The sequence below is a fragment of the Paramormyrops kingsleyae genome, chromosome 22, assembly GCF_048594095.1.
Source record: "Paramormyrops kingsleyae isolate MSU_618 chromosome 22, PKINGS_0.4, whole genome shotgun sequence".
In the NCBI taxonomy this organism is placed as follows: domain Eukaryota; kingdom Metazoa; phylum Chordata; class Actinopteri; order Osteoglossiformes; family Mormyridae; genus Paramormyrops; species Paramormyrops kingsleyae.
Window position 1 is genome coordinate 21,893,303 of NC_132818.1, and position 13,716 is coordinate 21,907,018.

At 48.7% G+C, this 13,716-nt stretch overlaps 1 protein-coding gene across 2 annotated transcripts; it reads left to right on the forward strand.

Annotated features, from left to right (window-relative positions):
• The first annotated feature begins 344 nt into the window (after positions 1–344).
• LOC111856743 (casein kinase I) lies at positions 345–8,990 on the forward strand. Of its 2 annotated transcripts, none has more exons than XM_023836946.2 (9): positions 345–854; positions 3,972–4,082; positions 4,692–4,840; positions 4,942–5,170; positions 5,394–5,564; positions 5,660–5,808; positions 6,559–6,721; positions 6,801–6,940; positions 7,180–8,990. In XM_023836946.2, exons 1-9 carry the CDS (start codon positions 779–781, stop codon positions 7,228–7,230), a joined length of 1,239 nt encoding a protein of 412 aa, XP_023692714.1. In that variant the 5' UTR covers positions 345–778; the 3' UTR covers positions 7,231–8,990. The 2 variants fall into 2 exon arrangements, with proteins under 2 accessions (XP_023692714.1, XP_023692713.1); XM_023836945.2 differs by having other exon boundaries at positions 346–854; positions 6,798–6,940.
• Positions 8,991–13,716: the final 4,726 nt, after the last annotated feature.

The window sequence follows — 13,716 nt, forward strand, 5'->3', positions numbered from 1 at the left end:
TTAATATTTTATAACCTCAGTAAAATTGCACGCGTACGTCTATGTGTTGCTCATCTTTATATCAAATTATATGCGACCCTCTTTGTGGTGTTAGTACGTAATTATCTATAATCGTTTTAAATTCCTAAAATCACTTGTATTTGAACATACTTTACTCCGTCCTTTACACTGTTTTATGTATGCCATTATTCTGCAATTCTTTAGCCAGTTACACTATGTGAGGAAAACATTTCCTTCCAGTTATAACAGTGCCTGAACAGGGTTGCTCAGACCGGTGGAAGCCTGCCCTGACATGCCCTATGCAGCGCGTCAATTGGCCCAGACTCACCCGTTCATTTCGACGTTTCGTCACCAGCGGAAGTGGCGTCACCGGAACACGGCAGACCGTCTCACGGTATGAGGGAAAGGGCTAGTTGACAGTCAGATTGTTAGGCGGTTGTAGGTTTGGTGGCGGAGTCAGTCACCGAAATCCGAGTCCATCCTTCCCGGAGTCGTGGGAGATGTCACGCAGAACAGAAGGAGCATAATCTTCATACTTCAAGCTTTCAAACGAGCTCCATATTGTGGCGTTCCGATATCATATGTGTTAAAAAAGGAATGGTGAAAATCGGATGGTGACGGAAGGAAGAGTTTATTTTGAAGCAGAGAAAAGCTTTCTGTGGAAATTGAGAGTTTCGGCGATTAATTTAGCTGGTGGATAAAATTAACAAATTCTATTGTCATTTCGAAATTTAGAGGTAGGCAGCTAGCTATTTTGCTAGCTATCTAATATTTAGTCATGGATCTGAGAGTCGGAAACAGATATAGACTTGGAAGAAAAATTGGAAGTGGATCTTTTGGGGATATTTATTTGGGTGAGTATCTACGCCATTTCAATTAAATAAAAATGTACTATGTAGCTCCATAGTTGTCGACAGAGAGTTTTTTCCACCGTAGTAAATATGCCAGTCTAACCCTTGTCAGACCTGTTAGTGTGAACCAGCTGTCCGCTTTACGCCTTCGTGTCAGTCCTGTGTTTATAAAGGCGGGCCGTGTTTCAATGTCTTTTTAATTACATGGGTTTCGGTGTTTTTGTGTCTTTTTTTTGTTGTTGACGTTAATCAGTTGTGTTAAAAGTGAGGGGCTGAGTTGGTGTCGACGGTGTAAATCCGTCCAGCACCGGGGAAAACAGCGACGGTTCCAACGTATGTCGAATCGGACCGTGTTAAACCGACACTGCTTTATTTTAATTCCTATCTTTTTACCATGGCACGGCGGACAGTGAGTGAATCCTTTTGACACATTGTACTCTGACGATGCTGGACACCATAGTCGGATGGGTGGTGTTCAGCTTTATGGATTCATTTCGGATCGTGTGATTGGTGTAATAATGCCAGTTTGTCTGTTGCTCTTTGATTTAGCTTAACCTGTATGCCTGTCTGTGTTTCCACTGGCAGGTAACCGTACGTACTGTAATTTATGGATTTGTACTGGCTTCGGTTGTGCTTGGCTATTGATCATTGTGTTTCTTGCGTTGCATTGTGCTGTGAAGCTTTCGATCCAAAACTACAAAAAAAACTACAAGATGGTGTCTGGTCACATTTGATTAATTCGATTAAAAGTGATGAGGAAGACGTCTTAAGGGCAAAGCCCTCATGTTTCTATTTGCGGACAGCCCTTGTTAGCCAGCGGGGGACGCTGCGCCCGGTTTCAGGCTGCTCCTCTTCAGGTTGACTTTGTTCCAGATAATTATCCCGTTTGCGGTTCTGTGAGCCCCCATCCCCCCAAATGTCGAAGCCCAGGCTTCTTAGTAATGAGCCAGCGCTTGGTTGGTTGAAATGTCCGGCTTCAAGCGCTCGCAGTTACGATGGTTGCCCTTTATAATGAATGGAAATGGGGAGTATACAGTGTGTCCGTTATGTCACCCTTTGAGCGGATACTTCGGTAGCACTCGGTTGCCTTCTGTTTGGTGACAGCGCGCAGCCTGCGTGAAGCTGCTGTCCCTGTTGGCAGAGGGATTTCTTACATTATGTAACGATTACGAACGTTGGGAGAAGTTGCTCAACTCGGTGTCTCGGTTTCGCTGTGTTTGCGCACGTTTGCGTACGTTTGCGTGACAGGGAGTGTTTCCTGGATTACCAGTTAGGCCGATGCTTGCGGACGGTGCCGGGCCTGCCTGATTTGTTATGGTGATGGGAGGCAAGATCTGGATTCATGTGTGCTTCACTAGGGGCTGGGTTCCTGCATTAATTTCCTTTTTGAATTGTATTATTCGGCTTTTGCCCGAAGCTGTCATGTTTAATCGTTGTAATTATTTTTCCTTGACAGTGTGAGTGACAGTTGACTTGAACAATGGTTGTCATGGTGATGAAAGAAGCCAGCTCGTGACCAAAAGTTTTCCGGAAGTTTCTCGTTCGGATCTCCTTGCTCATGGTGTCCTTGAATGAGACACTTAACATAATATTTTATCATCTTCCATTGTCTGTCTTACTCGTTAAGTCGGTGCCCAATTAATGGATTGGTTATGAAACATCAACAGCTCTGTGTATAGGGATTTTTGGTAAAACGTATACCTGTCCTTGCGGTACTAGCTGCTTAGGAATCCATCGCACGAGAGATCATGGCACAGCGCCTTGCGTGAGCTACCCGCTCGTCTGTTTCTCCACATGTTTGGCTCCATCCCCTCAGACGAAGGCCCCCATTACAAAGTTCCTATGATGTAATGTTGGCTCATGCAGTTTGGCTTTAAGAGGCCCCAAGGCAGAGCGTTATGATAAACAGCTGCACCGAATTTCCCACAGAGGAAGCACTTAGGTTGGGAGACACTGATCTGTTTTAAAGGTCATCTGTGAGAAAAGTTACTCATTAAGTACTCATGACGGGATTAAGTACTCATGATGGGAACTGAGTCCAAGAGAGCCTAGTTATCGTGGTTGTGCAGTGCAGATGGGGTTGTTGGGTTTTGTTTTGACAGTAGTAATATTTCAGGAACGGTGATTGGTTGAAATATAAACTGCAACAGTTAACAGCCATATCACAAGTTGGTAGAAGACTCAGAGGCTGTCGGTACGCAGTCCTCTAGAAAGATCTCCAGACATTGATAGAACTTCGCTGTCACAAGTTTGGCCGCTATTTGTTTTTCTTGACCGTCTTCATACCATCCGACTTGCACGTGTACGTGTCCAGCCCGAAGTTAACTTTAGCGGACATGATTGCTTGTCATCAGTTCTGCGGCAGAGTACGAGGCGGAGAGCGGGGTGTAGGTGGAATGCTGTTTTGGGCGCCCCTGCAGACGGTAACCTGGAGACGGTAACCTGGGGGCATCGCGCCTCCCTTTCGCTGTCACTCCATGTTCGGACGCATTTGTCGAGCAGACGCGCCTCGCCCCAGCTCCTAAGAAACGTGACAAAAGTGGGCGATCCTGACCGTCACGTGTGGTGCCGGACAGTCTGTTTGCTGGGGGGTGGCCAAGTGCTGAGTCTCAGTTACAGTGGTTATCAGGCTGTAATTTTCTCAGCGACTCAGCCACTGTGGTGCAATAGGTCTGTCTGCTTTGGAGGAGGGGGGGGGGGGGCCATCAAGCCTGCACCCCACCACCCAAAGAGCAGATGATTTGAACGTCTACATGGTCATCCTGCTCCTTTCAGAGGATATCGCAGTTGCATGGTCACTAGTCTTGTCAGGACGGGCGCAGGTGTGTGCATTAGTGGATGAGGATCCTTATCTTGTGATATTGGAAATGAAGCAGCGAAGTCTTTTAGAAATGGATCTGGAGATCACTTACTTGGTCCATAATTTTTACACCTAGATGATTCCAATGTATTCGTGCAGGGCATCCTGAATGTCACTCTGGCTTTTCTCTGGAATTTGACGTCTTATGGTAGAAAATAGTCCGTCGGCTCCAGAGGAGCCGCCTAAAAGGAGGGAGGCAGCGGCAGGCAGGATGAGCTCCCTGACGCAAAGGCCCCCTTTCCCCTCCCCCCTCTCTGCAGGTACTGACATTTCTGTGGGGGAAGAGGTGGCCATCAAGCTGGAATGTGTGAAAACCAAACACCCTCAGCTTCACATCGAGAGCAAGATCTACAAGATGATGCAGGGGGGAGGTATGGTGCACGGCGACATTTGCACGGGGACACAAGCATTTTCACATTTTCGCTTAGCATTTCCACTCCACGTGAACTAGTTTGATGTTACAATATAATTTGATAGCATTTCATTTTGTTTTCGTTGTTTGCCCTATTAGTTATATTGCATTCTTAGCATGACGTGAGACTGCGTGTGTGGCTCTTTTTGGTTGCCCAGGTGATATTTCTGCTCAGCTGTGCACCGATTCTGTCTAAGCCGCCCACTTCATCTGCAGAAAGACCCCAGTCTCCTTGTTGGTACTTCCACTGGTAGCCATAGTAAATTTCCCCTCCCATCAGAACTGGTTTTGCTTCTAAGCAAAGTCGGTTGCTCATCAATGTCTTGTGACGTCAGAGCTGTGCTCTGGAAGCACCAGAATCCCTTTGGCTTTGTTGAGCCAATGGAAATGTCACCTGGTGTGTTTTCTGAGTCCCTTTGTCTATTTGTTCGGTTGGATGATGATTCTGCTTATTATTATTATTATTATTATTATTATTATTATTATTATAGTTTCACACCTTGCTGGATTGAGGTTTCAGAGCAGATATGTATTTTCTGGAACTTTCCATACTCTCCCTCATTTGCAGTGGGCATTCCTACCATCAAGTGGTGCGGAGCCGAGGGCGACTACAACGTGATGGTCATGGAGCTCCTCGGGCCCAGCCTGGAAGACCTCTTCAACTTCTGCTCCCGCAAGTTCAGTCTGAAGACCGTGCTGCTGCTGGCCGACCAGATGGTGAGAGCGGCTGGCCCTCGTCGCTTCTCCTTACCATCTCACGCCTCCCCCCAGAGTTCCTCTCCCCTCTTAACACACCTGTTGCCCTCGCTCTCTCACAGATCAGCCGCATCGAGTACATCCACTCCAAGAACTTCATCCACCGGGACGTGAAGCCGGATAACTTCCTCATGGGCCTGGGGAAGAAGGGCAACCTGGTCTACATCATTGACTTCGGCCTGGCCAAGAAGTACCGCGACGCTCGCACCCACCAGCACATCCCCTACCGCGAGAACAAGAACCTGACGGGCACGGCGCGCTACGCCTCCATCAACACGCACCTGGGCATCGGTAAGAGGCACCATCCTGCCTGCCGATTACCGCTTTTGGGAGGTGTGAAGCTGCATCTGGCAGTGAGTTTGCAGGCAGCTCACCTCATCCTGAGGGAGAGTCTCTCCCTTCACCTTCTCATAAAGACCCACAGTCACGTGCTCTTTGCTTCTGTGAAGGTGCAGCTGGTGGGCTATGAGTGAGCAGCCTAAAATTACAGGTCCTTGTCTTCTCCCCCTCCCAGAACAGTCCCGGCGTGACGATCTGGAGTCCCTGGGCTATGTGCTGATGTACTTTAACTTGGGCTCGCTGCCCTGGCAGGGCCTCAAGGCCGCCACCAAGAGGCAGAAGTACGAGCGCATCAGCGAGAAGAAGATGTCCACCCCCATCGAGGTGCTCTGCAAGGGCTACCCCTGTGAGTGTGTGAGCCCTGGTTCATGGGGGATAGCGGCAGAGGACATTCTCTCCCTTGTCTCCCTCTGCTCACACGCTCGCTCTCTGCATCTACAGCTGAGTTCTCCACATACTTGAACTTCTGCCGCTCACTGCGTTTCGACGACAAGCCCGACTACTCCTACCTGAGGCAGCTCTTCAGAAACCTGTTTCATCGCCAGGGCTTCTCCTACGACTACGTCTTCGACTGGAACATGCTTAAGTTTGTGAGTGCTGCCCCTCTTACCTCGGCCATTGGAGGGCACTGCGGGAGGGTGGTTGGGGGGCCGGGCTTGGAGCCTCTGCTGCTCTCTTCCGCTCAGCGCCAGCTAAGGTCCTGACGATTTTGGGATTTGGTTTCCTTATTCCTCATATATTGGTTCTATTTATTTCTGAGCAGTTGGCATAGAGGAGAACCATCCACTCTTTCTCTGTCTCACTCTGTCTCTCTCCGTCTCTGCACTTTGTGGACACCCTACACTTGTCGGAATGGTCTTGAAAATCAGCTGGCCGCCTTTCCTGAGGTTCATGCCCGCATGCTGTTTGCTGACCACCTAATACACCGGGTGTGGTTCTAATTCCGTCCAATGGAAATGAAGGGTCCCTGTCACCTGTAAACAGCTCTACATGCTGGAGGAAGCTTGATAGCTTAACGCCTTTAGCTGTCTGCGTTGCCTTAGCAGACCCCGTAATGGGCACCTCTGCTGCTTGGCAGGCTGGATAAGCGTATTAATGTTCATCTGTAGGCTTGTCATTGGTGTGCTGCCTGGCGGGGAGACACTTTACAACACCCTGGTTTTTAGGCCGAGGTGGTGGTGGGGGGGGGGGGTCAGGTCACCTGCTTTAAGTGACATTTTAACATTCCTTTCACATCCCTTCAGTTTATTCAGCTCCAAATTACTTCTCCAATTGAAATGTCTTTGTGTACAGCTGGCTAGCTGTGCCGGGCTAGGCTGATCCCTCCCTGTCTCCATCAGGGTGCCAACCGCGCGGCTGAGGATGCGGAGAGGGAGCGCAGGGACCGGGAGGAGCGGCTGCGTCTCGCCCGTAACCCCGTGGCACGGGGAATGCCCTCTGCCAGGCCCAGGGGGGCGCAGGACGGCGCTCCCGGCGCACCACTCACGCCCACCTCCCACACCGGTGAGTTTCCATCAGGTCCCGCGTGTCTCTCTCGAGTTTCCTGCCACCCGACTGACTGGCGTCTCGCCCCTGACAGCAGCCAACACGTCTCCACGGGCCGTCTCTGGCGTGGAGCGTGAGAGGAAGGTAAGCATGAGGCTGCACCGCGGTGCCCCTGTCAACGTGTCGTCCTCAGACCTGACCGGCCGGCAGGACGCCTCGCGAGTCTCCACGTCCCAGGTGCCACTCTGCCCGCTCCTCTTTGTCTCTCTCTTTCTGTCCCTCTACTTTTTTCTCACTCTTTCTTTATCTCTTTGTCTCCCTCACGTACCCCTCTGTCTTTCTCTCTCAATTAGTCTCTCTGTCCATTCACTCCCTCTCTATGCTCCCTTGGTTATAATAGGTTATTAGGGGTTTTTAGGGGGGTGTACTGTTAAAAACAGGGGTGACAGCCCTGACAGCCACAACCCTCCCCACAGATCCTGAGCTGCATGACGCCCAGCGGCCTCCCGTCTGCCGTGCCGCGGTGAAGGCCCCGCCCCGCAGCACCCAGGGGGACGACCAACACGTGACTCACGCCCAGCAGTGCCGTACCAGTCGCCAAAACGCCTTTGATGGCTACGGAACATCGATCCCTGGAAGAGATCACTTTTTATCCCCCTCCCTTTCTTTTTTTAAACTTGAGATTAAGCAACCGCCAGATTGTTAAAGCCTTTTTGTGGAGATGGAAATGTTGATGTATGTGACACCGGCACCACAACAGTTCCCAACCCCCTTCCTCAGCCAAAGTTGCCTTTGCCGTCTTGGCAGTCTGCGACCAGGCACCTCCCCCAACACCCCCCCCCCCCCCCCCAAGACCCTCCTGGACTATTTGATTTTAGTTCTGTTTTTGTCTCTTGTGAACCTCCGTAGACTGTTCGTTGTCCCTCCTTCTGATGCAATGTGGGCTGGTAAGGAAAACGATGTCAAACTGACGCAGTAGCACAGTGACAGTCTGGGCTTTGCCGGGGGGGGCTGGCTCTAAGGGCTGCCCGTTTTATGGCCTTTTATACGCGTGTTTTCTCTCGGGCCGGTTCACCATTGTTCTCGCACCGCGACTCATTAAGGCGTTTCACCCCTTGCGGTGTCATGTGGGCTTGTAGCATTTTATTGACCTGCCGTTTAGGTCACAACACAAAATGTGCCGCAGGTCCCCGCGGGCTGTGGCCTTTTCTTGGGGCTGGGCGGGGGAAAGTTTATGGACCGGTAGCCAAAAGACGTTCTTGGATCACTTCTGAGGTTCTGCCTGCCCACGTGACAGTAGGAGGTGGAGGAGAGCTCCCCCTTCAGGTCGTCAAAGGAGTCCTGGTGTCGTGTTCACCTGAAATGGAATCCCACTTCAATCAAGGGACCTTTATGAGGTTCACAAGCACCCTTCAAGTTGGGCTGAGTTCCTCAGGATGACCTGGCAACCAGCCAGCCTGTCTGTACCGCGTGCTGATTGGTTTCGGTGGGTGGGTGGGGCGGGGGGGGGGGGGGTAAGGGAGTTGTGGAAGTTGAGTCTTTGTTGTACCCAGGATGTGATGAACGATATCAGAGTACAGTTTTAGTGTGCGTGCGTGTTTGGTCTATAGACTTTTCCAATTTGACGTTACCCACCACAAAGGGTTTAGCAGATAAGCAGGTGGTTAGCTTTTTTTTATTATTATTTATTTTTTTGGCAAATTGGAAGAACCCCCCCCCCCACCCCCCCATTTTGTCCCCAGGGGGTTTGTAAAACTTCTGTGAGGATGAATACAGCCTGTACGCTGCGGGCCTTTTTTTTTTTTTGTCCTCCTGTAGCACATGTCCAGGAACAGTTTGTCCTTGTCATGCCCCCCCGACCGTGGAAGCCTGAGCTTCATCTCTAGGGGGCAGAAGACCAGCCCGCAGCCAGGTCCAGGGCGTTTCCCGCATATGTCCCGCCCTCTAGGTCCTCGGCCTCTGCTCTGATGGCCCAATCCACTGCCCTCTAGGTCCTCGGCCTCTGCTCTGATAGCCCAATCCACCGCCCTCTAGGTCCTCGGCCTCTGCTCTGATAGCCCAATCCACTGCCCTTTAGGTCCTTGGCCTCTGCTCTGATAGCCCAATCCACCGCCCTCTAGGTCCTCAGCCTCTGCTCTGATAGCCCAATCCACTGCCTGTAGTGTAGCTATACCCCCCTACTTACAGCCCTGTTAAGGTTTTTATTCCCACCCACCCCTCCCCCCATTTGTATCACCACTGTATTTGTGTACTTAAAATTGTGTAAATAAATTAATAAGTACTTGTATGTTTTTGACTGACTGTATTTCACTGTACAGTTTACCGTCGTCCACAGCTGAAGAGTATGCTACAGGCTGGCCCAGGGTGGCATTTGAGATGTTTGATAGTGACCTCTTTAACAAAGAGGATCTTGTCACACCTGTATTTACATGAGCCTAGGCTCATATGCACAGTGGGGTTGTGTAAACCAGCACTGGTCCTGCCTGACAAACTGCTTACGCAACCTGAAGCTGGTGATGTTTCCTGCTAGACCGGCGGGACGGGAGCCGGGCCGTGGAGAGAGCAAAGGGGCCGATATCCGGGAGGTGTAGAAATGACACCATCCGGGTGGAGTCCTGGGTGGCACTCTGGTGAAACACGATCCTTGGAAGAAGATCACTGAGGACTTGTTGCTTTAGACCTAAAACAAGGTCATTTGATGACCTTCAGTATTTTCTGGGCTGTGGCTTCTGTCTAGAGCAGGGCTCTTCAACTCTGGACCTCGATTCCAAATCCAGGCCGTGTTTTCAGTTCTCCCAGGTAGTTGTTTAATAATTACTGATTCTGATTGGTCCGAGGCTTCACACCTGACTGACAGGTAAAGGAAGGCTGGAAAACCAGCAGTGCTCGGACCTTGAGGACCGTGAGTTGAATAACCCTGGTCTAAAAGCAATGCTTTATCTTGAATGGTGAATGTGAGAGAGACCGATGCCTTTCTGTAAATGATTCGGTCTTTCTGCCATCCTTTGGTCACCTACCCTGAACCCACTTAACCTGGGTGGGATTTGGATTTTGTGAGCTTGGGGTGTGTCTGGGGGGCATAACAGAACATGCACTATGGAACCAAGGGGTGCTACCTCCGACATGACACAGGACTTGTAGCCTGTAGGTAAGAGTGTGGCATGGTGGGTGTCATGGCGGGATTCTGTTAATGTTGGGATTACAGTGATGCATGCAAGATAAATTTGTGATCTTTTCTACATGGGATTAGTGTTCATGAAAGCTCTTTAGGTAAGCATCTTCAGCTCGTTACTCCAGATTTGTGTTGAAATTAATTCCGACAGTTTCAGTGCTCTGTCCTGGGCGACTATGGCGATAAGATGTTTCAACATGAGACTATTCCAGAGTAGCTGGAAAAGGAAAGTGGGTGACCATAAAGGGGTGTCCTTAAAGGCAAGAGCATCTGGCTGCAGATCTCCACCAGGAGGAGCTCCACTACAGGGACGGAAACACGTGATCTCCACAAGTAAGTCCGGACATGACGTTATGCAAACTTACGCCATGGAGGCAGTACCAGATATCACATGATCTCCACGCACAGCCTGGATTTGTCAGTGGGAGGGTGTTTAGCTTTGTCGAAATAAAAAAGTGGGTAGAACAAGCAACAACGGTAGCATTCGACCGGTGGTTTTTTTTCTCCAAATTTAGCTTTAAATTGGTTACTTAAGCTAAGACTGACTGTCTACTGAAAAATAAAAAATATTTATAAAATTATAAATAAATTTATAAATATTTGTCTTGTGCGCACAAGTTATTATTTGGAAGGAATAGATTAGCTGCGTATAGCTGTCATAAGAGGTTTATTTCAGGACGCCGTACTACGTTTGCTAGACCTGGCATTAGGGTACAGTAATGGTGCGTTCGTTTTTCTCTCGGAACTCGGAAATTCCGAGTTGAGTGACATCACGTCCGACAATCTCCCGTTCGAGCTACCCACATCTCGGAACAAACATGGCTGCCTCCATGAACACGTTGCTGTGTGTTGTTGCTTTATATTTTAGCAGATTTGGAGTTTTCCAAATGAAGAAAATGGAGAAATTTAGATTTTTCCGAGAGACAAACAAGAAACACGAACTAGTCAAACCACATTAAAAGCTTTATAAAATATTTTAGTACATTCATAGCGATATTCTTTTTTCGAACAGTAAATAAACTACAAACAAACCAAGTCGCCATGTTGAAATTACGTCACAAGGGCAACTCGGGCAACAAAATCTTCTCCGACTTCAACGTCATAAAAGGGGCGTGTTTCCGACGGGAAGTGATGTTTTTCGTGACGTATCGTGACGTTTTCATCCGAGTTCCGACTTGGAGAGAAATAATCGAACGCACCATTAGATACAACCGCCTTGTAATTAATATTACTGGAAAGAGTAAATACAACGCTGCCGCGTACTACTTTGACATTAAGGCTGAGGTATATACAATCCGTATGAATGGTCGTGACAGAGGTGAAGCGATATGAACAATATTTTTTTCTTTCATTATCGGTAGTCAATAATAAAACAGGTATAAACAGGTAAAATAATTAGGTGTCGCATGTAAAGCAATCTGGGAAACAACGGGGTGTGCAACAGTCGCCATGAGCCCAAAATACTAAACCACCATATGTCATTTCAGCTTAAAGGACCTATTTTATTAGCTATTGACATGATTTGGCACAAATCACAAAATGTTTTGAAGCGGAAAAATAATCGGTGTGCATCGATGTCTGCGTAATCGACATCACAATTCTGTCATTAAATACGCCCACCTTACTTCCATAAAGATATTAATGCCAGAAAACTGAATATGGAATATGAGGCTAACTTAACCGCGGTGACAGGTTCCTAGCAGAGCATGTGAGCGGAGCGGAGCGTGAGCGAGGAGCGGAGCGGGCGGAATTTGGTCAGAGCTCGGAGCGGGTTTTCTAATTAAGGCTGGAGCGGTCGCTTTGTCTCGCTCCAATTTCGCTCCGATACCGTTCACACTACAATTCCGAGGCGTGCCCAAATCTACCCAGAATTCATCTGTACAATTATCAAGACTGTTACACAAATTGGCCGAGATGGAATTCGCAAAGTATTTCACAAAGGAAACTGATAAATCATACAAGTGTACTATTCTTATCAAACGTATAGACTCATGTCGTACGGATCATCCAGGTACGCCGGCATTGTCTTCAGAGAAATTGTAGTGGGAGAGGCGGTGCTCATATAGGGCTGGCTTACGCGGAAACCTCGACTTAACCAAGAACAAAAACTGCTCGGAGCAGTTTTGAGACTTAGCGTAAATTGCCATAGCAACATGTCTCCACTAAAACATACCCACCTTTCGTAGTACGGGTTAATCGCGAAGTTACACCACAGGTCATCAAGTTACTCGCAAAGTTACCCCGATAAGCCAGTTACCCTGCTTCGTAGTACAGACCACGGATTCGCTTGTGGAGATCACGTGTTTCCGTCGCTCTAGTGGAGGCGGAACCCTTCTCCTTAAAGGGGCGCAGACTCTGCTTTGCTTTCCTTTTCTGGTTTGCCCCTAGGGGGAGTAAGGTGTTGATTTCTTTTTAAATACTTATTTTCAAATCACAGTAGAATCTGACATGGGCAGCATGTGGCTCAGTGGGTTAAGCCGCTGTGCTTGTGATCAGGAGGTCGCTGGTTCAAGCCTGACCTTGGCACATCACCCCCACCTACTTGGGTGGCTGCTTGGAAGGAAGCTGGTGGAAGCAAAAGAGAGAATTCCCCCCAGAGAGTAAAAACGCCCTGTGTGACCAGCTTGGAAGGAAGGTGGGGGAAGCAAGAGAGAATCCCCCAGGGAGTAAAAATTTCCCCATAAAGTAAAAAAAAACAACTTTTTTCTGTAATTGGGGCAGTGTCATCTGTCCATCTTGCCGTGTCCATCTGTCCATCTTGCACAGTACACACACTTGCACAGTACACACACCCCTACACTGCACTGCACTGCACCTTGCACTGCAGAGTACACACACACTTGCACTGCACAGTACACACACACACACAACTCCATTTCACCTTACCACAGGAACCCTGGCAGAGACTTGAACCCAGGTCGCAGGGACGGGAGACAGCAGTGCTAACCACTACACCACTGTGCTGGCTCGTTCAGCGTCTCCACCAGCCGCTCTGATCTAATCTAATCAGCGTAACGGCAGAGTGGTCACGTGGGACCCGCACAGCGTCTCCACCAGCCGCTGAGATCTAATCAGCGTAACGGCAGAGTGGTCACGTGGACCCGCTCAGCGTCTCCACCAGCCGCTCTGATCTAATCAGCGAAACGGCAGTGGTCATGGGGGCGAGTCTCTTTGTAAGATTTGTTGAACACAACCTACTGAGTGCCTTTGCTGAGTAAACTGCACGGCACCCCCCTATCAGTGTTGACATTTCTGTTAGATCCTGTTACATGGGTCACTGCTGTCATTCTTTCCAGTGAAATGTAAAGCTTCCTCACAGCGGTGGGACATCAGCACTGAACCCATTCACACCTCTCCATGTTTCTTTTCCGTAAGCCGGCACTTTTCATAATCTGTCGCTTTTATCCTGCCTGTCCTTCAGTTATGGTGAAGATGAAGGTTTAATATTACAGTGGTCCCTCGTTAATCGCGGGAGTTACGTTCTAAAAATAACCCGCAATAGGCGAAATCCGCCTAGTCAGCTTTATTTTTTACAATTATTATAGGTGTTTTAAGGCTGTAAAACACCTCACTACACACGTTATACACTTTTCTCAAACATGCATTAACATTTTCACACTTTTCTCTCGTTTAAACACTCTCAAAGTTCAAACCTTCGTAGAAAAATAAGTCCAGTATTATGTTGGGGAGAAAACTTACAAACATACAGTACAGCAATTCAGTCACACTGCTAGCGATGGAAGATTTATGTAAATTTGACAAGCTGAACGCATTCTGTACTGTACAGGAGACACGGCACGGAGGAGATTGATTGACAATGGTCTACAGCCAATCAGGACCC

Excerpts from the sequence above, each read along its gene's own strand:
- LOC111856743 (XM_023836945.2), top strand. The coding sequence starts at position 779 with ATGGATCTGAGAGTCGGAAACAGATATAGACTTGGAAGAAAAATTGGA. Across the intron at positions 5,809-6,558 it reads ACTGGAACATGCTTAAGTTT|GGTGCCAACCGCGCGGCTGA; the intron begins GTGAGTGCTGCC and ends TGTCTCCATCAG. Across the intron at positions 6,722-6,797 it reads CACGCCCACCTCCCACACCG|CAGCCAACACGTCTCCACGG; the intron begins GTGAGTTTCCAT and ends CGCCCCTGACAG.